This window comes from Oxyura jamaicensis, chromosome 13 (assembly GCF_011077185.1).
Source record: "Oxyura jamaicensis isolate SHBP4307 breed ruddy duck chromosome 13, BPBGC_Ojam_1.0, whole genome shotgun sequence".
NCBI lineage: Eukaryota > Metazoa > Chordata > Aves > Anseriformes > Anatidae > Oxyura > Oxyura jamaicensis.
In genome coordinates, this window is record NC_048905.1 from 8291565 (window position 1) to 8315894 (window position 24330).

At 42.6% G+C, this 24330-nt stretch overlaps 1 protein-coding gene and 1 long non-coding RNA gene across 3 annotated transcripts in view; both read left to right on the top strand.

Moving 5' to 3' along the window:
* The first annotated feature begins 1 nt into the window (after position 1).
* Positions 2-24330, top strand: part of CYSTM1 (cysteine rich transmembrane module containing 1) — a 72075-nt gene continuing 47746 nt past the window's right edge. Inside the window, exon 1 of the mRNA XM_035338926.1 lies at positions 2-270. Within this exon, the coding sequence (XP_035194817.1) occupies positions 239-270 (32 nt within the window). The 5' untranslated portion in view covers positions 2-238. The remainder of the gene's footprint in view (positions 271-24330) is intronic.
* On the top strand, positions 9009-20328 carry LOC118173951. 2 transcript variants are annotated; one of them, XR_004754466.1, is made up of 3 exons: positions 9009-16962; positions 17049-17104; positions 18160-20328. It is a non-coding gene; the product is annotated as an uncharacterized LOC118173951 (long non-coding RNA). The 2 variants fall into 2 exon arrangements; XR_004754467.1 differs by lacking the exon at positions 17049-17104.

Genomic DNA, 24330 nt, shown 5'->3' on the forward strand with positions numbered 1-24330 from the left:
TCGGCGCCCTGCTGCAGGCCGAGGAGCCCGAGGAGGACTGACCGCCCGCCGGCCGGCCGGCCGGCCGCCCCCGCCGCCGCGCGGACAGAGACAGAGACTGCGCCCGCCCGGGCGGGCGGCGGCCGCGGGGAGCGGCGGCGAGCAGACGTCCCCGGCCACGACCCCCCGGGAGCCCCCCCCCCGCCCGGCAGCCCCCCCCGACCGACAGCAACGCCTCCGACCCGCCACCCATCGCTGGATGTTCCTCCACTTTACCCACCGTATCAAACAGTAAGCAGCTGCTAAAACAAAACAAAAAACAAAACAAAACAAAAAAAATCAAAAAAAGTAATAACATTATATATGAACTGTGTTTCCTACTTGATTAAAAATATAAAGAACTGAGTGTTTATTTCCCTAATTAACCGAGAACTTTTGTACACGTTTAAGCTATTATTATTAAAAGTGTTTGCAAAAATGGTCAAGATTATAATATTGCTGAATTATATAAAAAAGTCCTTTTCATGTTGAGCTAACATTTGACTTTAGCACAAAAAAAAAGAGATATTTTAGAACACGTAAAATAATATTTTTAGTTTTTTCTTCTCATTTTGTTACCAAATTTCGAACCTTACATGGAGGTTACTATAGTATATTTGACACCCTATATACCTGTGATTAGAGATGTGTATATATATATGAGGGCTAGGCATGCTGTGTGTCTGAGCTTTGTCTAAATGTTATGCAGAAGTTTGTAGAGTTAAAAGGTACGTAGGTTTAATTCATGCAAGGTAAACAATAAGTGCTCTCTTTTATACAATATGCATTGCATCTGGACCTTAAACATATAAAAATGGTCAGTGAAACTTCTGTGAACATGAAGAAAAATTATTAAAAAAGGCATTTAAATGAAATTTGCTAACTTGTGATTTTTACGTTTGAACCAAAGTTATTCAAATAGTAAAAAAAAATATATATTAAAAAAAAAAAAGAGGAAAAAGAGAGAGAGAAAGTAAAGAATTTCCTCCCATAATATTTTTCTGCACCTGTTTGGTTTACAACTAAGTAGGCGTATTGTCATTATTGTGTATATGAGATGTACTTGTATTGTTCATAATATATTTTTTTTATTATGTGTACTTAAAGTACTTACCTAACGTGCAGCAATTTCCAGTAAACCTGGTTTTGGACAACAGGTAGCAAGTCTTTTCTGTCACCACTGGCACTAGCGCTATCTCCTAAACTTGTAAGAGGTCTGAACCGATACTTTGGTCTGTGCCAGTGCTGTTAACTTCTGTAGGCCTGCTAAAAATCAGTGCAACGCAGTTGTAGAGCGATCCTACTGAGCCATGGGATTCTGAGTTTCGTTTAAAAGTGAAAGCCAAGCTGGTGTTTGTAATGGATTTCCATGTAGCTGTGGTGCTAGCTATTACTGGCTACATACCCGACGAGCGTAGCTGTGACCCTTCCCTCCCTGTGCCAGCCTCCTGTCCAGAGCGCATACTCGTGAGCGCTAGTCGAAGCCTAGGGTAGGGAAACGCAGAGTTGATCGGAACACTAATCTGTCCAGTTGCGTTCTCCAAAATGAAATTCTTTGTAATAATAGACTTTTACAGTTTTTTTTTTCTTTTTAAAAAAAGTTTGTGCTTTTAATTGACTAACTTCTTGCTGCTGTATAGTAAAATATTAATATATTTTTATCATTAAACTGCTGCATGACTATCATCATGACGAGTGAAGAGAAGATGTTATAAAAAAAGATGCCTTAAACAGTAAAAAAGCAAAATATTATTTTTTTTTCTTGGCTGGAATTCAGTAGAAAGCATTTAAGAGAAACTAGGATCTCGTTCCACTCAGAAGTTTTTTGGGATGCAATCATTTTTCTTAACCTTCTTGGCAAAGTTAACCGTGTCATAGACCTAGCTGTTGTACGTAGAAGGCACCATCTGTAGGAAGGCGAAGCTGTCTGTGCTTCTTTGCTAATTGTTAAGGATGGAGTTTCAGAAGGGTGGGGAAAAAAAATATCTTTTAAATCATTTTATTTTCTACTGTCCTTTATTTCTATTGAAAATTATAATTATCCCCCCTCCCCCCTGTTTTTTTTCTTGTTTTGGAGATGTACTGTGAGTGTCAAAACAAGCTGTTTCCATTGTACCATGCATTTCCCTTTAAAGAAGTTTTCTGTTAGTATTAACAGAAAGTTAAATATGAGATGAACGTAGTTAGGTGTTTCTGTTTCTTTAACAATCACTGGAAATGTTTAAAATTGCTTTAATGTGCACTTTCCTATTTCCAAGTAGTAAAATAAGCTTTCAGAGTGCATAATGTGACATTTGAAATGGTTCTCAATTGCATGTAAACATTGTCTAATAACCTGCTTTTTAATTGGAGGGTCTCGATGAGCAGTTTCGTTTATTACTGTTGTACTTCAACTGTGATGTGTACAGGACTGCATTCTCCATGCTGCTAGACGTAGTTAGGAAATTAATTGCTTTGGTTTTGCTACTTGATTGTCTCGGTTCTACTGTTTACTACAGTTTGAAAAGTTGTACTGCGGATTGACACCCATTGCTTATAGTTACCAAAATGTTTTGTGTTATCAGCAATAAGTAGCGCGAGTCAATGAAAACACAGCAAAGTGCCCTTCCTGACTCCCGAGCTGGGGCGCGGGGCCGGCTGCTGGCGGGGCAGTACCGGAGCATCCTCCTCCCCGGGCAGCCGGATCCTGCCTGGGATCCGGCTGGCTCGGGACGTGCACGGGCCGCGCAGCTCCAGCCAAACCACTGCAGCGTAACACCCCTCTGGCAGTTTTGTGAACAGTGTCTGAGAGCTTGTGGTCAGTTTTTGTCTCAGTTGTTTTTTGGGGGCTTTTTCTTTTTTTTTTTTTTAATGTGCGTGTGTGTGTTTTTTCCTTTTAATGCACATTATATATGTTCTAGGACTTTATGAATTATGATAATGAAAGACTAAATGACTGTAAAGGTTTGCGGGATTTGAGCTTGTTTTTGCTTTTCTGTTTGGTGTTTTTTTTGTTTTGTTTTGTTTTGTTTTCTCGGAGGTGCTCGGTACTTTACCAAGGCTCTAATATCTCAGTATTTAAAATAAAGTACATAAAACCCTGTTTAATGTTGGAAGATTAAAGGTATATTTGACCATATGTGTTGTTTTCAAAAAAGACAGTATGCTCAAATGTGCCAAGTTATCTAATTCCTGAGAAGTATGCCTTATATTTTCCTTGGTGATATGCTTTTAAATGTCTTGTAGAATAGGTCCAAGAGCATGATAAAAACTACTTTATAATGACTACGTGCAAGAAAACTTGAAATTCATTGCAATACTGACATTATTTTATTTTAAGTTAAAGGGACACTGTCAAGTAATTTACCGCTAAAATACGACCTCCCTGTAAGTGGTTCTATACTAACGGAGAAATGTCCTCCGAAGTCAAAGTCTAATTTTTGTTTAAAAAACAAAAAACCAAACAAAAAAAAAATTACAAAAACAAAACGAAAAAAAAAAAAATAATGAAACCGCTCTGTCTCTGAGAAGTTCAATAAAAAACCCAGAAAATAAAAAGCACCAGCCGCTGTTGGTTCCTGCCTCTTCTTTGCGGTCCGGTTTGCGGGCTGCTTTGCGGCCGGGAGGCGCTGGGCGGGCGCCGGTGCTGCCCGGTCCCTCCGCGACCGCGCAGGGGGCAGCGGCCCCACACCGGGACCGGGGCCGTGCCGGGGCCGTGCCGGTGCGGAGGGGCGGCGGGGCCCGGAGTCCCGGCGCGACCCGGCCGGCCGCGGCGGAGGGCGTTGAGAGGAGGGCAAGAAGTACTTGACAGTGTCGCTTTTCTTGCGCGTCCCTTGCGGGGGGCTGAAAGTGGCTGCGCAGCGCAAGCCGCCCCCCGGCTGCCGCCCGCCCCGACCCCCGGCTCCCGGCCCCCGGCTCCGGGCGGGCAGGGGGCTGCGGGGCGCCGGCCCCGGCTCGGAGCTGAGCGACCGCGTCTTTTGGGAGCAATGACTTTGTTGCCTTGAAAAATAGCACTGTAACCACCTTTTTTTATGATTAGCTGTAGTATGACCTTTGTCCCTTCAAACTATGCAAGCTCTTAAATGTAAATTAGGGATCACTTAGAGATAGTCGGTTATATTCGATCAGATGGCATTCGTGCACTAACTGGAGTATATACAGATAAAGCTATTAGAGTGACTTGTATGCTAACAGCAAAATATACCTACCTATTCTAAAAAATGGCTATTAATATTGTATAACAGGACTGTGGGGGTCGGGAGGGGATGTTATCTCTTACCTTCTTAAAAGGGGATTTACGACTTTTATAACTGTTTTTTCCATCAAACTTTAATATTTTTGTCAAATTTTTAGGTATTTAATTTGTAAAATAGATTTTACTTTGTACTGGCGTACAGAAAATAGGGATTGATTTAAACTTTTTGAAGCCAAGTGATCAAGTACATTTGTAATAAAAAGTCAATGGATCTATATCAGTTGTACTCACTGTTTTCATTTCTTGTACGTTCTAATGCAGTGGCGCTGTATGTCTCCCAAGGAAAAAAATCGGGGAGGTGGGTGGAAGGAGAAGGCAAAAATGTCAGCATTGATGCTGCAAATTGATGCAGCTTTTCATATGCAAGTGGCCTGGGTTAGTCAGTGGTGATTTGGTTAATATGCATTTTTGCTAAAAAACACTGGCACTTTTTCGATAATGGTTTGTGAAAACCTGAAGTTTTTGGCATGTCTTCACTCCATGCTTCTTCCACCTTGATGTAGCTTAGTACCCGTAAACTCAAAAAATGTCCTTTGGGATATGTTTCCCTGGCATTTAAAAAAGAACAGAGCAAAACAAAACTCTGATTTCTTATCAGGTGGTGAACTACAGCATGTTATATTTTTGCACCTGCGCACTGTCTCCCTTCCTCCAAGGTCTGCCACTTTCTTATTTTCTCTAAGTTGAATGGATTAAACTTTTATTATTATTATTTATTCTTATTTTATTTTAAGTGAAATTTCCACCTGTTTAGATTGAAGAATTCAGAGGATCCAGTGAGTCTCGATCCTCCACCTTCCAGAGCACCAACTTAATTTTTTTGTTTGTTTGTTTGCTTAAAACCTAGACTTCCCGTTTCCTATTTCAGGGCATATACCAAATCTTATTGACTTGTCTGTTTCAGAATTTGTGGGAGCTGGAGTGGAAATCCTGACATTAATGTACAAGAATGCTAAAACAGGTTTACATTGTGGGGGACTCCCGTGAAATGTGAAAATTCAGAGTATAACTAGAATCAACAAATTCCCTGATTTTTGCTAGTCTAACATGCAGAAAACGAGTCTCCATTTCTCGTAGGTGAGTTGGAAATAAGACAGTGAAAGCAAATTGCCCCGTTACTGTGCATTTTTCATTTTTCTCATTCAAAAAGCTACTGCTTCTTACTGGCTTGGATTGCTTTTTGAGCGGTAGGCGTCTGCCTAAAAATGGAGAGAGTTTCACTGTTGAAAGGACACTGTCAATATTTTTTTAATTGCAAATTTAAAATCCTGGTTTGTAGCTTTTTTTTTTTTTTTTTCACTTTGCTTTGCTTTTTGTCAGGCTTACTCAAACTTTCCTTTTATTTTCTTATTATCCTCCTCTACTGCCCGTCCGCTTCATGTTAACTCAGCTTGTGTAATTGAAGGGTCACTGTTCATGTTGATGTTTGTACTATTTTGAAAAGGAGTCGAGCATAGTTCTAAGTTTTTTGTGCCAGCCTTTGTATTTCTTGCACTTGCACTTAAACCTTTGCTCTCTTGGTTTTGTTCTATAACATGTAAAGATAGGTGGAAGGATCTGAATTTCTGGTAGCAGAATAGAGAAGCTGACTGCATGCAAAGCGTTGTCAAAATGTTTTGACAAAACTGACAAGGTAAACAAGCTAGTTCCATTTTTATTCTTGATTCCTTAAGCTGTTGCAATCTCCTGTGCCGCTTGTAACAATGAAAGATAATTTCAGCCCAGAGTGTTTTTTCAAGCCTGTGGTTCCTTTTACTCTGGTTACTTTCACATGAGTTAGCTCTCTGCACCGCAAAATGTTGTGTGTGGGTTGTGAATGTGGCAAGGAGATGCATATATATAGTTTTAGGCTAGTTAAGGTTAATCTAATGAACTTTCAAAATGATAACATTTTTGAACAGACTGCTTTAACCAGAGCCTAATCTTTGGACCTGAAGCACACGGCATTTTTTCTTTTGAGCTGAATCTCTTGTGTTGAAATTACTGAGAATAATGGGCTGATGGTAAATGAAGAATGCTTCTCTAATTTGGCAGCTGAAGTTCCTGTGCCGGAGTGGGGGAGCCCTGAATGGGCTGTGTGCTTGGCTCAGATGAGTGATGCTGTCTCCCTGCTATCACATTGTTTGTGCCAGATGGTTGTCTTGGGTCCGCTTTGTGAGCTTCTTTTAACCTGCCTTCCCTTCTTTTCTACTTTTTGTCTTTTTGAAGAATTTCAGTTCTCGTTGGAACTGTTTTAGCAGCATCCACAAGTCCAGGGTAAAGTCAGCCTATGGAGTAGCCGGGCATGCATCCCACTTCCCGCAACGTACCGGTGGGATATCAGGATTTGCTGGGCCACGCGTTGTTTGTAGTTAATGCAAATCTTGGTAACTATAGGTGTCACACAGAAGTAAATACCAAATAGCAGTTTTTAGATGATAACAAAGTTAATCTGCCAACGGTGTACTGGATATTTTATTGCAATTTGGATCGTGTAAAAGTTGTTGATGGAGAAATACATGGGAAGGGAAAAGGTGAAGGAGTTAGCATTTCTAAGTGCTTGCCTGCGGGCACGTAGCGATGCTGTTGTCAGTAATGAAGACCCATGCTGAGCGGTGAGCGGTGAGCGGGAGGAGGCTGGGGACTCGCTCGGGTACTGAGCCGGGTACAAAGACCTTGTGCTGGGGGAGAAGATCCTAGTAGCCAGTTAGAGCCCCAGAAGTGGTGTCCTTTCCAGAGCCCTCTGGAGGGTGGGAAAAAGAGAGCTCAGCAGATTCCTGGGGCTTTCAGAGCACCTGTAATAAGACAGGAGGGTTAGGCTGGCAGAAGAGGGTGATTAAGCTATGCATTGGCTGCATTTGGGACGTTTCAGCATATAAACTGGCGTTCCTTGAATAGGAGAATAGGTGGTGGTGCTTGGAATTCATTTCCTGAGCATCCTGGCCCACGGGGCAGGTGCAAGCAGAGGGGACGTGGAGCCAAGCGGGACGGCCCGGTCAGGTGCCAGCACACTGTGCGTGCCTGGGGCCAGGGAGGCTGCAGTGCTTGTCAGGAGAGGCAGAGCACATCGCGCCTGCGTCTATAAAAATAGTGAATAGTTGTGTGGCCCGTTTGAGGTAAAATATCACTGAAGAGGGAGAGTTGAATTCATTTCACAAGGAATGAGGTGTGTTTTCACAGAAAATGTTAGCCAGAGATTAAGTGTGAAAAGATAAAGGACTTCTGACCCTGCTATCTCTTTTTGAGTGTTGACTGATTAAAACAAGACAAAGTGAATGGCTGGGTGTTCCTGAACAATACTTTGCTGTTCCCATTCAGATTGATACCACTGGTGCGCGTGTGTCTGGAAGGAGAATCTGGTCCTGAGCTTCTACTCTGGAGGGCCACCAGTCCTTCAAAGATCGATTCCCGCTCAGGCTGGGTTTAGGCAGCACATGGATGTCGTCTCCTTCCAGATGCCATGGATCCCCCCAGCACACCTCCCAGGGCAGCAGGGGCAGTGTCTGCATGAACTTGATAGCTTAGATCAGGAGCACGCCTGTACAGTCTCTGTAGAAAATCTGAGATGATGAAGTCTCTGTCATCCCTGCATAACATATCATGGAGCAGTCTCAGAGCATGCAAACTGTTTCATTGTGGGTTAAACAAAGACAAAACACAAGTCCTCACAACCAGTGGGACCAAGCTGCAATTCGTGGAAAGAGTAAAATCCCCAAAACACTGATAATGCAGCTGTCAGATCCTGAGCACCAACCCTTTTGCTGTAGAGCTCCACTTGGCTCATGCCATAGTGATCGCTTGCGTAGACCTAGTCCTAGATCAAACAGGAGACTCTGTCTGTGTAAATTGCTGGCTGTTTTTGCTCCTTGTTGTTTTGAGGCTCAGCTGGAAGAATGCTTTCTTGAGCATCTTCCGGATCTCCTTCAGCAGATAACTCTATCTTAACTCAGATAATTTTTTGGCTTTGTGGGTTGTCAGGTGGTTTGCGGTGCATCCTGCCTTTAGCTTTGCAAAAATATGTCTTTGTCTTCTCTTCGGCTTAGTACACGTAGGAAACTGAAGTGAAAATTGGACTGGCTACAATGCTGGTAATGGAAGTTTGTTCTGAACCTTCCCGGCTGTGGTGCAGTGTTTTTGTGTGTGTGTGTTTTGTTTGTTTGTTTTTGTTTAGTTGTTTGTTTGTTTGAAACGCTATATTGAAATATGCAGAAAGTGAAGAAAAGCTTAATTCTTTCTGCTGCAGATCAGAGAGGAGAGGGGTTTGGAGTTACAATTGCGGTGTAGAAGGGTGTGCCCCTCTTGGCTGGTGAAAACTTGGAGGGGGAGAGGCTATTACAGGAGCTGATCTGCTGCCCACCATGGGGAAGCCAAAGTTAACGGTTTCTTAAGAGGTTTAGACTACTGTTCAAAGAAAAACCTCTATATGTTGAAATATCATGCCGGTCAGTGCGTTGACTTCTATGTAGAACTATTTGTAAAGATGACTTTATATGACTATGTTAACCCAAATGAGCTTGGGTTTCATGCTGGACATGGTGAAGGGACTGGTTTTTCAGTCCACATTTTGACTGTGTTGTTGTAAGAGGTCGTGTCATTACTGACATCATCTCAGAGGTTTTGACCATGAGGTGGCACTGCCTCACTGTCGGTCTGTGCTGCTCATGTGCCCTCAGAGGGGTCTCACACAGCCACGCTGGGTGTGTGGCCGTGGCTCAGGCTGGGTCAGCGCAGGTGCCTGGGATGCAGGGGCTGGCGAGTACCAACATCTCTGCAGCACGGGTCTCAAGTGCAGAGCTGACCCCAAGCCTGTGTTTGCAGCTCCTCTGGGTCGCTGGCTGTGCTGATATTCCCAGGGCTGAGATGAAGATGCAGGCTTCGCACAGAGGCTGGAAGAGGCTATATCCATATAACTGTAGAATCACAGAATTTTTTGGGTTGGAAGGGACCTTTCAGGTCACCTGGCTCAACCCCCTGCCACGAGCAGAGACATCTTTCACTAGGTCATGTTGCCCAGAGCCCCATCCAACCCAGCTTTGAACAATTCCAGTGATGGGGCATCCACAGGGTAGCCGGTTCCAGTGTCTCACCGCACTCACCGTAAATGTGTGCCCCTGGGTAATTCATACTGCTGGGAGTAGAGGGTGGAGAAAATGAGTGGTGGTGTTTTTTTCTTTCGTTCTGTCACTGGTGAATGTCTTGATATGTGAATCAAGCTCAAATCACCAGGTGTTCATGAGGTCTTCAGCACCCTTCAGCCACTGTCAAGCATTAGATCTGATCAAAGGTTGGGGTTAAGGGGTGCTTTTTTTCCTTCTACCTCTGCCTGGGTAGAAAGGCATATTGTTGTGTGCCAGAGGGCGGGACAGCAAATGTGCACCTTGTGCAGTACCTGTCTGGATAGGACACCTCAGGGTATTGTAATTCAAAGGTTAGCCATACTGCTTTGCATATCTTTCTCACCTCCTGGTAGGACTTGCCATGGTGTTTCACTAAGGAGCATCTTTTATTTCTCTGTGGTCTGTCCTAGTTACACCATAGTTTGTGAGTGCATTGGGAGCTGTTGGCTCTATTGCTTGTGGTCTCCTAACATTTGAAACTTGCTTTTCCCAGGCTTGCCTTTTACTCTAGCGTTTTGTATACACAGAGGAGCTCAGACAGGCTATTCTTTGGGATCATGTGTCACCTCATCAATGCCAGCTGATCCAAGCTCCTCAAGACTCACGGGATACCTAAGGATGGACAGCGGGAACTTGGTCTCCAAAGGCCACCTCACGTCTTCTGCATTGGTCCAGCAGAAGCCGGTCCAGCTTTCACATTTATAGGCAAACTGTGAAAGCTTACTGATCTGTCAGGACTTCAAGAAATCATGGGGCTAGGAAGTGTGCATAAAAGATTTTGTGAAATCTGGTATTTAAATCTCCCGCTCAAGTGATGATGAGAAGAGCTGGCAATGTAATATTGGCTTATCAGCAACCATGTGGGTAGGTCAGCTAAAGAAAAATTTTGTGTGAACAGCACCAGAGGTTTAGAAGAGAACCAAGTGTCTTGTCAGGTACAGGGTTATAAACCTAGTCTAAATTTATTTTCCTTAAAAAAAAAATATTTAAGTAATAAATGACATTCATCGTAGTCAGGGGAAGATGAAGGACAGCTAGGCAAACCAAGCAGGTCTCTGAGTAAAACAGGGACTAGATACTTTGAATTATTTTTCTACCATTAATAATTCTGAACTAAGCACTGCAAATTAATGTACTTGTCATCTCTGCTTTCATGAATTCAAATAATTTGGTTTGCGGATAGGTCTTTTGACAATGCTGTGTTCAGGAGTTCTTTTGAGCTTGCTTAAAAAAAAAAAAAAAAAAAAAAAAGGTGTCTTTCAAGCTTCATCTGTCAATAAAAGTCCTGTTAATTGAGTCCTTGCAGGTCTCTGCAAGGGCATATGTAACTTATTTTGTCCAATGAAAGTCTCTAATTGGTGGGTTAAAGTAATTAAAAAAGAATCAGTTAGCAGTCACTCTACTTTTAAAGATGGACTTTATGTGGTCATAAAGTAAAAATCCTTGCTTTGTTATGGAAATTAAAGCATATCAGTTTAATTGCACTAGGTACAGCACACTGGAGTGCAGAAAGGACACATTTTATAAGTGATTATCTTGTGATAAAATATTACATAGTGCAACAAATGGTGGCACTGTGAGATCCAGAAAGCATCTTGAGACCAGAGTTGTTGAGCTATTGTAGAGGAGATGGGATGGAATCATTTGCAGGTGGTCATTGTCTGTCCTCACCTCTGTACTGGCTTCTTCATCTTTTATTTTAGGAAATTTGACTTGTAACTGGACAGGACCAAAGGGGCAATTTATAATTTTGGAGAAGACTTGTTTGAGGAGTTGTTCTCTGCATGTTGAAGAGCTGCCTTCAGAAGTTGGGGAGATGGCTTTGGAAGGTTTGAATGGCAGAGGATTTAATGGTGGGAAATACGGGCTCAGCTCCTGATGATTATGTGGTCCAACTGATGAGTGGAAAAAAACAGATCCAGGAAGATATCAGAGTGCCTGGGGCAGTCCTGGGGCTGTCATCTTTGAATATGAAAGAAGTTGAAATACTTGAGAATCCAAATTTGGTTGTCTGGGAAGAAGACAGCATATAGGACATGGTGGTACCTCTATCCAAAAGTTTTTATGTGTACCTGAGAAAATAATAGAAAGGGAATGATAAATAGATGAATTCTCATTACTTTGTAGTGTAGGCTGTTTTTCACTTCAGCTGTAGTGGAACTAGACTGATGGCACAGAAAGTGGACAGGGTTTTGGGAGGACCGATTAAACTAGCGCTGATGGAAGGCTGAGGCTCTTGGCGGCTGAGGTGAGGTGCTGAGCAGGAACACCAGTAACGTGTGACCATTTCAACTGGAGGGCAGGGGGTGAGTTTCAGTGCACACATGGTATGAGGAACTCGAGAGCAGAGCTGTGTAGGCTGGAAGAGCAACCAGATGTTGGACTGAAAATTTGAAAGAGAAATAGGCATGTGGTCAAAACAAGGAAGAAGTCTGTATACCAGTGTGGAAACGTGAAATAAAAATAGTCATAGTAGACTGCCTGGCAGTTTTAAAAGACCCTGATATAGCTAGCTTAATTGTAATGTGGTGGGGGGATGATAATGAAAATCAGTAAATACTGTACTACCTGCCATCAAACTATACAGGATAGGCATGCTTGGTCATAAAATTGTGTAAGAGCACTAGATTTAAAAGTTCCCATAAAGTCTGAGAGAAAATTGGAATAGTGATGACCACACAGTCAAATCTGTGTTGGAGATAAATCCCCCATTTTAATGAAATAGGGGTATTCAGACATTTTCTATTCCAGACAAGAAAAAGGTTATGGATTTCATGGGTCTTCAGGGAAAACCAGGTTCATACATCTTCATAAACCTGTTGGAAAAAGTAAATTCATTTATGTCCATGCTATCTGGCCAGATCTTGGAAGGAGCTGGCTAACATTTTGGTGAACAAACATTTTGATTTACTTAAAGTATCATTTATTGTAACAGCCTGTTGTAGAGTTAGCCTTGATTTAGGACTAAAATGCAAGAACAGGTTCAAGATATAATTACAGCTGAGTCATTAAATAGCAGTGACCACAGTACAATTACAGGTTCAGCATCCTCAGGGGTGGAAGATTCTTTACTAAAAATGAGTCTTGTGTTATAAAACATTGCAGAGAATATCAGAAAAGTAAAATTCTTAGTTACACAGACTTGTCATGAAGGAGCTTCGGAAGTGTAAAGCAATCCAGTAAAATAGTTACACAGGAAGGGACTTCTGGAGCCCAGCAACGCTCTTTAAAGGAAAGAGGTCCAACTCTAACAAAGTGGACTGAAAGAGCCATGTAATATTTCATAGTGGGTAATTTGTGATCTGGAAATTAAACAGTGTAGGAGGGGCTTTGAAGAACTGGAAGCCTTAGGGAACAAATGTTATTTTAAGTCTATCAGAGAGAAGGCTGGGGAGAAAACTGGAGCATGCAGGACTTCACACTGGTAATTTTCTGCACTACTTCATATTACTTAAGTGACCTCTCAGCTTTGTTCTGGAGCACAGGGCATATTGGAGAGCCCAGCTATCTGTAATCTGGTCCTTTTGGGTGAGCCTCTCTCTGAAACTCAATCATTTGAGGCAAAGATTATGGAGCAAACTAAGTGTAAGTGGAGGAGCAACAAGTGTACCTGTACAGAAGTTTTAAAAGACCCGGAGTCTGAGACACTAAAGTTACTAGCAAAAATAGGGACTGTTGAAAAAAATAGCTTGGTATTTTCCATAATTAGATAACAGATTATTATTATTTTTAATTAAAATGTTAAGCAGGGCACTGGGAATTGCATATCTGCAGTTTGAGAAGGGGTAGCTGAACTAGTATCACACTTTGTGTGTGATAAGTTGAAAGCAACGTACTTTCTGCAAGGAAAGATCTTTGAACACATTGGCAAACATCAGGAGGCAGAGGATCATCTGATTTTTATTTGGATGTTTTAAAAGTTTTTGGTTGAGTCCTCTCAATAAGGTATTAAAAATTATGTTTGGAACAAGAAGAGAAATATCATGGATGCCTTCTTTTCCTACAACTGATGCTGATCACTTGGACAGTACAAGGTAGAAAGAAGTCTAGTTTGAGATGGACACTGAAGGTTTCCTGGGCTTGGAGGCGGGTCTACTTCTTGAGTAGGTCTGCAGCCTTTGAGCAAGCAGGTTTCCTCTGGAAAATGCCAATTCACCAAAAACAATGTTGCAGGGTAGAGAAGGGTAGGTTTTCCTCTGGACTTTTCTGGTGAGCACATCTAGGTAGAAGTCTGGTTGGCCAAAGAAGAGACACAAGCGCAGAATACTTAGCAGCATGACATCTAGATTCTACCCCAGTGAAGGCCCCAGTTTAAATCTACCCTGAGCTCAGTTTGCAGGCCTGCCACATCCCATAGCATGCCTCAGCAACGAACAGGGCTGGATGCATTCAGTTTTATTTTGTTTTTAACAACAACAAAAAACTAATATGTGTCGATTTTGACAATGGGCAGAAAGGCTAGGTGAGGGGAGACAGGTCTACAGGTCTCATCTAGCTCCATGCTTGAGGTTGTCCGTGTTACGTATGCATGTGTGAGTCCTATGCTGTCTCACTCCCAAGGGACCCAGGAGGAACTGTAATGAGCTGGTGTGGGCTAGAGCAACCCTTTGCTGCTCCACCTTAGTTTAAGGCTTCTTAAATGTCTAAAGGTCACAGTGAATCCTCTTGCTTTTACTGCCTTCCCTGTCTTCAGTAAGTCATGGCAAGTGCTGTGCTAAGTCAATGGGTGTTGTGATAGGAGCCAGTTAACAGCAGGCTTACCTCCAGGCCTTCTGTTAAAAGTACTATTTAAAGGTATGAATTGGTGATGGAAAGCATGGAGAGGTTGGTTCATACCAGTGAAGTGGCTGGCACTGCAACTGGACGACGGCAGGGAGAGCTCAGAGGGACATGCCTGCACCAAAGCTGGGTGCAAGCAGTATGCGGCAGCGGGGACTGCCCTCTGCAATGCAAGGCAATAGACAGAGGAAAAAAAAATAATGCTCCAACAATATTGTTGGGCTTTAAATGATTTGCTCATTTGGGAAGAAGAGTGTCTTTCCCTTAGCATCTGATTTTGGGTAGCAAAAGTAAATGAACCAAAGGTGCATAAAGTGCCATAGAAAATAACTATGTTTTACAGACTTACGTGCTAAGATCTTAGAGGCTGCTGTGTTTGAACTCGTAGGTAAAACAGTTTGTTAGATTTCCAAGATGTTCCTCAGCTGTTTTCCCTTGGTAAGCTGGCAGTTGTCACTGACACAACCTTTGTTCCCCTCCGCTAGAAATACCAGTTTCATTGTATTGCTCAATTCTAGTGAAATGCTATCAGCTGACTTTGAAGTACACAGTATAAAAATGTTGTAGTATGCTTGCATGATAGCTATTTGATGTAAGAAAATGCAAAATCTCTCGTGCTCTCTTTTTAGGAATTTGGGCTTTGAGTTTCATTGGGGAGTGCTGTATGTACCCAACTGCATGGGATTAGGCCCACCTTTTAAAAAATGTATTTCACATCTGAGATTAGAAATGTTCCAGAAGACAAATCACAAGAAAAAATTGTCTGTTCCATGCTCAGATGGTATTAGTGACTTGTACTAAAGGCTGTCCATCCACACAGAAAACTGCACGGCTGCTTCTGTTTTAACTGCTGTCAAAGGTCTAGTGTTTTGGTAGTAGTATTTTTTCTAAATGTACTGAATATACTTGCCTTTAAATCCTTCTAGGTACAGATAATTATCATTGGTATTCTATAAATTAGCTCTATACTAGCATTCACATTGGACTAGGCGTAATATTCTAGGCCAAATATTTTCAAGTCAAAGAGGACTTGAAAAAGGAAAACAAACTTATAACCTTTCATGTGGTTCTGCCCCACATAGCGGTGGGCTGGTTTATTTGTGGAAGTATCAGCAGTGCTACATTGGTCTTCCCTGTTTTACTTTCTGTGATTCTCTGCAGGAGAGCCCAAATGGGTAGACTGGAAGCCCACTCTGCTTTTAGTTGGAAGTTTTTAACTGCAAGATACAGATTTATATTTTTCCGTCCTTTGGAGACACTGAGATATTGTCATGATGAGGTCCATGGAAATACTTAGATAAACTAGGCCATAACAAAGATAATGCACCTTTTCCATTTTTTTTTTTATTTTGCTGTCAATCAGTTATCTGAGCTTTTTTCAATGTAAAATGTTAAACTGTTTGAAAAATCACTCATCTGTTGGATACTACTCCTTCCTATACCATAAATCCAGCTAGGCCTGATTATTTGTAGTCTTCCAGAAAAGGTAGACAGGATATCAATTCCCAGAATCAAAAACTGTCCACAGTGAGGGAAGGAAACCCTTATTGTAAAAGCAGCACCCCCTGGGCCCACCTTGGGCACTCTGGGTTACCCGTACCCCCGCTCCTCTGTTCGGGGTGACCTCTCGGTGCAGCGCAGGGCTGGGTGAGGTGGAGGCCGGCCGAGCTGTTTGTTGCAGGGTGGGACAGAGGTCCTGTCCCACAGCAGTGCCCTGCTCATGCAGAAAGCTCACCGTGCTGGGGCTGGGCTATCGGGCGGCTTCTGGCAGGCTCTGTGCTCCAGGCACGGGCAGGCCCAGGGCTACCGCACTGCCTCACGCCAGGCCTGCACCAGCGCTGCGCCTAGCATACATCCGACCTTTCGGTCCCAGGGAAGGTAAATCAGGACTTTTTCGGGTCAAGAAAATACAACAAAAGTGGCACCAAGTCTCTGGAGAGTGGTGTTTCCCTGTGGTAGTGACAGCCGCTCACACCTGCTTCTTTTCAACCATGACCCATGGTTCAGTTCTGCTGGGTTTTTAGCCATCTTGACCTCATGTTTGCAAATATTATTGGTAATATAATGCTATATGTACAATTGTCTGTGTGGCTCATGTATGTTTCTGTGGTTCAAATCAGCCACAGAATTCTGGAATTTCATTGTACTTTGGTTAAATGTTGGACTTTTAACTCTTCTGTATGACTTCTTGATTTCTCTTGTCCAATGTGGACCAACTCTATTTTTGGAAATAAATAAGCATGTAAATAAAATGAATGGGTTTATGCCACTTACAAGAAAATGCTTTATTTGAAATATACACTCAGCCTTGTATATTTTATGGTATCTCAGGGAACGGATGACCTGTGAAAGATTAGGGGCTGAGGTGAAAGCAGCCTTCGTGGTGAGATACCATATTATGTACAAATTCATTTCCAAGTGGTTTTAGTCTCCCGAGCTGCCAAACACTGTAGGGCTGTGGGGTGAACAGCAGTCTCATGGAGGAGGGGGGAAGTCCAGAAAGCGGCACGTAGTTTGAGAGGAGTAAAGAAAAGAGACCTGGCTTTGCGGTACACACACGGCTTCTGGTTTGAGGTGTCCATGTCAACAGTCGCCACCAAGTGCAGGGGGTCCAGGGCCAGCTCTTGGCCTCTGCCCGCAACACAGTCCCATGGCACATCCCAGTGGCGCCGGGCGCGTGGAGAGCAGGAGCACAATGACGTTTTTTTCTTCTCCATATAAACCAATATTTACCAGTAATCCTGTGTTTCTGTTTTTGTTTTTTGGCAGACTTTTACCAGTAAATATCGGTTTATTCCTGAAACCAGAAGCCCTAAACATACCTTTGTTTATAAGGTCAGTTGCCGTTTTGTCTCTCTTGTTCCCCGCTTCCCCCAGTACAAACCGGCAGGTGATTGAAAGGTACCAAGCTTTCTTTCTAGTTTTCCTGCTCTGCAACTCTGGAAATGGAGCCCACAAGACCTAGAACCTTCGCTTGGTAATGTAGACCCAAGTTTACAAATTATTATTTAACATTTTAAAGTCTACTTTCAAGGACAGAGGTGTTCCTGTCTGCCTGGTATGGGACTGATACAAGCTCCTGCAGATGCATAACGTGGTTCACCTTCCCAGAACCTGTGGGCAGGTGTCTCATAAGCATCTTCAGGACTGGGCTTGGAAAGTAATTATTACAAAAGTATACACTGCAAAATGACTTCTCTGTTTTACATTGAAGAGGATGGGGGTAGGGAAGGGTGGGAACAGAATATGGATATGATTTTTTCCTGATTTTTTTAATTTAATTTTTTTTCTATTCTCTGCTAGAAAGCAAGGCTTCTCTATCATAAAGGAAGCATAAAGTGGGAAGGAGGGAGAGAATTTGAACATTGCCCATCCTAAACTAGTTGTAAACTATTCCCTAAAGGCTGAGAGAAAAGGCAGGTGAAAGGTCTGATCCTTAAAAGGACATTGCTAGGTATTTGGGACTTCAAGAGCAGCTGGCATTTTTAATGACTGCAATTGATTTAGGTAATTTTCGGAATTTCTCAAGACAAATCAACTTGGGAGAGTTGAAGTCTCCCTTTTTTCTAAGTATTTGCAACCCAAACATAACAATATTTTGCTAATAGTTGAGAAACAGTGAAGCTGGTGAGAACAGAAAATGGGTTGACTACACAGTCCCAGCATTTGTTTTTCTTTTGAATAAACAATATGAAAAAAAATCAAAACCACTCTAAGCAAAAAAAAAAAAAAAAAAAAAAACCACCCCAAAAAAAAAAAAAAAAAAAAAAAGCAACCTCTCCAAAAGCAAGCAGTACAGACTCTCAGATGTTTAGTGTGGTTTTATCATGCATAGCTGGCAAGAGCATTTCTGTTATAGCTGCAACCTAACTATGTCCCTTTAAGGCTAACTTCATCCCAGTGAAACAAAAGATGAGGTTTTGCACTGTAGAGCAGATCAAAGCTCCTGCAGACGTAGTTGGAGTCCATAATGATGGGAGTCTTCCAGCTGTACACTCTGAGCTGAAAACTACCTTTCCTCCCCTTTTGCAGCCTGTGTGGTTCTGATTGCTGGCAGTTCTGTAATACAACTTTAATCTGAGCAGTTGAGGCTGGTCCCACCTTATCTTCAGACGTCTTGCGGAGGACTCCTGTTACCAGTTTGGTACTCAAAAGCTACACCCCACCATGAGAAGTCACTTATTTTTTAAAAGGCAGTGATAGATTACCCTCTCTAGCTCTAATGGGAAAATTATATTGCAATGCAACTTTATAATAAATTGTTCATATATTCATAATTCTGTGGCAATCCCAAATTGGAGAACAGATCTGTTAAAGGTATATATTAGTCTAGATTTTTTCTTATTGTAAATACTGTAATTTTATAATACTGTCAATATTTTATTAACTTAGAAATATTTAACAGAGTTTAATCTATGGTAGTTGATTTATTTATAGGTTTATGTTGCAGCCAATATTGAATTGCATTCTAATGTAAGATTAACTTTAAGTATGTATACGTTGATTTAATATATCATTGGAAAGATTAAGAATAGAGAAAATTCTCACTCTTTATCTGTAATATTTATCCCTGATTCCTGGCTCAGAATTCTTTAATGAAATATTACAAGCTTTCAAAAGCTCATGAAGATAACAACTGAAGTTGGATCATGTAATTTGAAAACTTGAATTTTGAAATGTACCTGGCTTTTTCGCCCTGTTTGTAGTGAACACAATTGCTTCAATATCTAATCTATATAGTACAGAAGTCTTTATTTTGAGCAAAGGGACACTCTCAGATCAATTTTTGCTTCTTGTTTCATGAAGAAGAAGAAAAAAAAAAAAAAAAAAAAAAAAAGCAAAACTCACCCAGTGCTTGTGTGTTAATTCCTTCTTAATCACAAGGTAAAATTCCTTTTTTTGTTGGATTATTTGGCTCAAAGCATTCCCAGAGCACCTGCATCCCGGAGCCATGCGGCCCGGCATGGAGATGCAGGCAGCCAGCAGGACCCTGCCCCAGCACGCAGGGGTCCCTCCAGCCCAGGTGGAGGCTTGGTGCCATCCTTGCCACATGCACAGCAGTGCAGCCGGGGCCTTGCAGTGGACAGGTTTGGTCTCCGGCACTGGTTATAATCTTAGCTTGGCAAGGTGGGTAAAAGTGCACTAAGTGTCTAAACCTTGCCCTTTTTCAATCAAAGTTTCTCTTCGCATTTTTTTTTCCCATGTATATATATTTTAGCCTGATAGTGTCCCTTTGTCTGTATAAAGATGTTCACATTCTCTGAAAAATAAGTACAAGTTATTTTCTTTTTAAGACAGGGGGGAATTCATCTGTAATATGTTTGCAACATAACATGCATAAAGATACCAAAAATATATCAAGGGTTTCATGGGAGGTTTTTGTTTGTTTGTTTGTTGTTTGTTTGTTTGTTTTTGAGTATAAAAGTTAATCTTTATTAGAGATGTGCCAATCTATACTGCTTTATTGTAGTGTTGTTATATTTAGGCATTTCAGTTAACTTACAAATATATACTGTAACAGTATACTTTGTACAGATTTATTTAAAAATTATTTGAAAACTGAAATAAATTAGGCAGAAAATAAAGATATTTATTTTTCATTTGACTATGTAAGAAGGTATCATTTTTTTGATTTTAGTGCACTGGTGTACCAAGCCTCAGAACCACTGCTTTCTTCAGTTCATAGGATGCTTTTCAGAGACTGTGGATATGTGTATGTGTACTGTTATATTTACAAGTAAATGCCAACAATGGAGTTCATTGCTTTTATACATCCCAAAGAGAAGTTCTCCACCGTTTATTTTCTGTTTTCTGACCGAAAAGGCATGTGCTTTTGAACAGTGTCGTTGAAAGTTCTGCCATCCCACTTTCACATCAGCTTATGCCAATACCAGGATGGGAGGATTTGCCTGCGTACCTTTCCTAATACACCACATTCACCAGTGGCATCGGCAGGGAGCAGTTCAAACGTGTGTCCTTTGGGTTTTATGTAAAGCAAATGCAGAACAAGAAAAATCAAGATGTTAAATTCATTAGAAAACAAATTCCTTATTGTACAGTAGTATGGAAATCTCTAGTCAACATGCCATTAATAATAGATTCTTATTTTTGAATGATCTATTTAAAAGAACAGCAAGCATTGTATTTGCTAGTAAATCTGAAGTGTTTACATGGAACTACTAAATAAATTATTTGATCTAAGATGGCTCTCATCAGTGCTGATTTTTAATACTGAAAATTAATTTTGGCAGATGCTTTTTTAGTTTGTGCTGTTCTTTAAAATCTTCCAGAGCAAAATTTTTAATGCATCCTTTTGTTTTAAGTTAGGTTCCGAGGAAGACGCAAAGCATACATTTCCCTGCGAGGTCTGACAGGGGTGCCACCTAACGTTCTCCAACACTCTCCACATCGTGATGCTGTCCTTTTATATGCCAAGCAAATGACTGTATTACTGAAACAGAGCAGGATGCTATGAACTGAAAGCCCTGCAGCAAATGGTACTGCTTAGCTACAGTTTTCACTGCTCTGAGTCCAGGTGTTTGTATATAGATAGATTTTTATTATTATTATTATTATTATTTTCAGCAGAAAGTGGTAGGATAGAGGCAAAACACTATTCATCAAGGTAACAAGAAGTCCAGTTTGGTTCTGGGCAGACTCAGCACGCAGCTCATGGTTTGCTTTATTTTTTTTCTGCAAGAAAGCCCCGTGCTTCAGGCCCACAGACACTGTTAGAGCTGGGGCAGGACAAGGTTCCGGCCGGCCGCACTACTCTGCAGCCTGGGAAGGGGCTGGTAACACGGAGCTGCCCTGCTTTAGGTCCCGGGTCTGGCCTGGAGTCCAGGCTGCACACAGGTGTGCGCTGGCTTCTGGCTGTAGGTCGGAAGCAGCTGGAGTGAAGTTAGTGAGAGGCCCTGTGAAAGGAGTAGGCAGGAATAGCAGGCAGTCCTTGCAAATGCAGAGTCTGGCCACACCGTGTCCCCCTCTAAGCGCGGCATTCATTTGTTCTTTATTAGGGGTGGAAATCTGTCAAAACTGAAACTACATAGTGCAATCTATCCCCGTATTTCTCATTTTCCAGACTTTCTTGCACAGTATATGAAGCCACATCATGTTTAATATCATGCTCTCGGCACCAGGTTCTTATTTAGAAAAACCCATTGAACATTTACATTAAACACGATTTGATTATTTTTTTTTTTAATGGATTTTTCGCTTTGTATCCAGGGCAGGATTCCCATCCTCCCCTGGGTGAGCTCATGTGGATGTTCTCCCCTTACATCCTCACTCTTGCAGGAGATGAGACTCCACTCAGGAGTAGCATACATGGACCCATTCCACATGGCCACCCGCTCCCTGGCATGCAGAGCTGGGCCCCACTTGTCCCTGCTGCTTTGGAAATATTCCTGATCCTCAACCCCAGTCCCCTGTGCCCGCAGTTCAGTCCCAGGTCATCACAAGCCTTTCATCCCCAGCTGCTCTCAAACCAGCACAATGAACCATGCACTGTGCTGCTTCAATTGGAAATAACTCTGACCTCTACTTATTTTTCTGTATAGTACATTTATATGCACTTCTTATATGAGAAATAGCATGTGGTTATGAGCAGCATATTCCTAGTAATTTGCTTTCTGGTTTGAGGGAAATTGAGCATACCAATAAAATGTCTACGTTTGTGTGGATGATATAGGGAAACTTATTTGGGACAGATGTTTCACCAAGCTGATACCTATCAGCACTGACCAATAGATGGTGCTTCAGAAGAAGTTGGAAACAGAGCTCTCACCCCCCCCCCACACACACACACACCCACCCACCCACCCTACCACCACCACCACCCCTCCATTTTAGCATGAGAAATTACAAATATAGCTCAGGAAATGATTCAAACCACTGCTGAGATTCACAGCTGGAACAATGCTTTAACACAGAGGCCAGTAGACAAGAAGGCAGATGGGCCGACCTGCTCTGGTGAAGTGCCACAGCTCACATCCCACTCCCTCTGATGGCTCTTGTTCTCATTTTAATGCTTAAAACAAAATGCAGATTAAAACATCTGACAAAAACAGTGATAATAAACTTGTATTTTTAGTAGGCTCTCATTCATTTTTGACTGGTGGGGCAGTGCTTGAGTAACTTTGAACCTGCTCATATGATGCATCTTGCCAGTCTTGAAACCCATTGGCATTTCCTAATGTGATTGAATCATAGAGTCATTGAATCATGGAATATCCTTAATTGGAAGGGACCTGTGAGGATCATCAAGTCCAACTCCTGAGTCTACACAGGGCAACCTAACAGTTACACTATATATGCTTCTTGAACATTCTTGGTGCCCTTAATATGTCCCGGGGAGCCTGTTCCAGTGTCCAACCACCTTCTTGGTGAAGAACCATTTCTTAACACCCAGACCGACCCTCCCCTGTCCCAGCTCCATGCCCTTCCCTCAGGTCCTGTCGCAGTCCCCAGAGAGCAGAGCTCAGCGCCTGCCCCTCCGCTCCCCTTGTGAGGGAGCTGCAGGCCGCCATGAGGCCTCCCCTCAGCCTGCTCTGCTCTGGGCTGAACAAACCCAGGGCTCCTTATAGTCTTGCCCTCTAGACCCTTCACCATCCCCATAACCCTCCTTTGGATAGCTCTCTAATAGTTTTATGTCCTTTTATATTGTGGAGCCCTTTTGGGCTGCACCCAGTACTTGAGGTGAGGCTGCACCAATGCTGAGTAGAGTGGGACAATCACTCCTTTGTCCAGTTAGCTTTAGTGCACGCAATGCAGCCCAGAGTACGTCCTTTTGCCTGTCAGGGCACTCTTGACTCATATGTATCTTATCATTAACCCAAACCCACACGTCCCGTTGTGAAGAGTTGATCTCCAGACATTTGTCCCCCAACCTTTATGTACATCCAGGATTATACTGTCCCAGGAGGGTGGCCTGACACCACCTGCCACTGTGGGCAGGAGGGGGCTGCAGGAGGAACAGTAACATGGCTGATCCACCTCCTCCCATTCAGGGCCAGGAGAACAGCAGCTCCCAGAAGTGGCCCAACAATGACAGCTGCCTCCAAACCTTGCATTGAGGTCTAGCTGGCAGAGCAGTAATTTGCCCAAGAATGGTCCATGCATTGGAGCCTTCAGCTCATCTTGCTGTCAGTACTTCTCCATCTCACAAGCCCACCTGAGCTGCCTGTGCCTTTTCCCAGCCATAGGGAGCACTGGATACAGATGGTAACACAGAGGTCTCTGCCACTAACAAACGTATTGGCAGTCCTGACACAGATCAGAAGAAACTCTTTACAAATCACACCATTTGCCCCAGAAAACGAATCATTTCCAGATGAGGCTGCTCATCTCAGTCATGCAGATGAACCTGCCTTAAACATCTCTCCTAGGCAGTGCTGTGGGAAAGCATTCTGCTACTAGCTTCTCACAGCTGTACATGCAGAGGGGCAGAATGCCCTTCTGACAGTGATGAGAACTGTTGGTGGCCTAATGTCATTGCTGGGCTTCCCATGAGAGCAGAAAGGGCCACTTTACACAGAGACCAAGGAGTCCCTGGTGTTGGGGGATCTTTGAAACTCTTCTCAGTGTGGGAGGTCAGGTTTATCTCCAACAGTGAGTGATACTCACAACCTCCCTTGCTTTGCTGATCAGTATACCTATGCCAAGATAATACCATTCAACTGGACGATGAGGTCACTCTTCAACAGCAACAAAAATAAAACACCTCTAGCAGCAACGCCAACAATTTTCCTTCTGGCTGGTGGTATCCCCCCACCCTCAGACCATTTCCCTCGGAAGAGGAGAGTTGTTCCTCCCAGTGCTGAGGTGCTCTGGCTCAGATCTTGGGAACAAGCCCAGCAGGAGATTCCAATCCAGCAGCCAGAGCCTCTGGCCTTGCTTCTTCCTGGGCAGCCAGGATGCCAGCTTCATGGCTGCTTTCTGCAGCAAAGCCAGGAGTGACAGCTTCATTCCCTGGGGCTTCCTTTAATCCTCGTACTTGCTGTGTTAGAATTCCTTGAGTTTGTTTTTAGCCTGTAGCTCGATGGTTTCTCAGCAAGCCTCCACTTTTTTTGTGATGGAGTGAGTAATAATGGATACAGGAACAGCAAATAATCATTCAAGAAATATCAAATAGTCATTTAATAAGGATGAAATAGTAAAGTAAGTACCAGCTTAATTTGCTTTACATAGAAAATGATTATTACA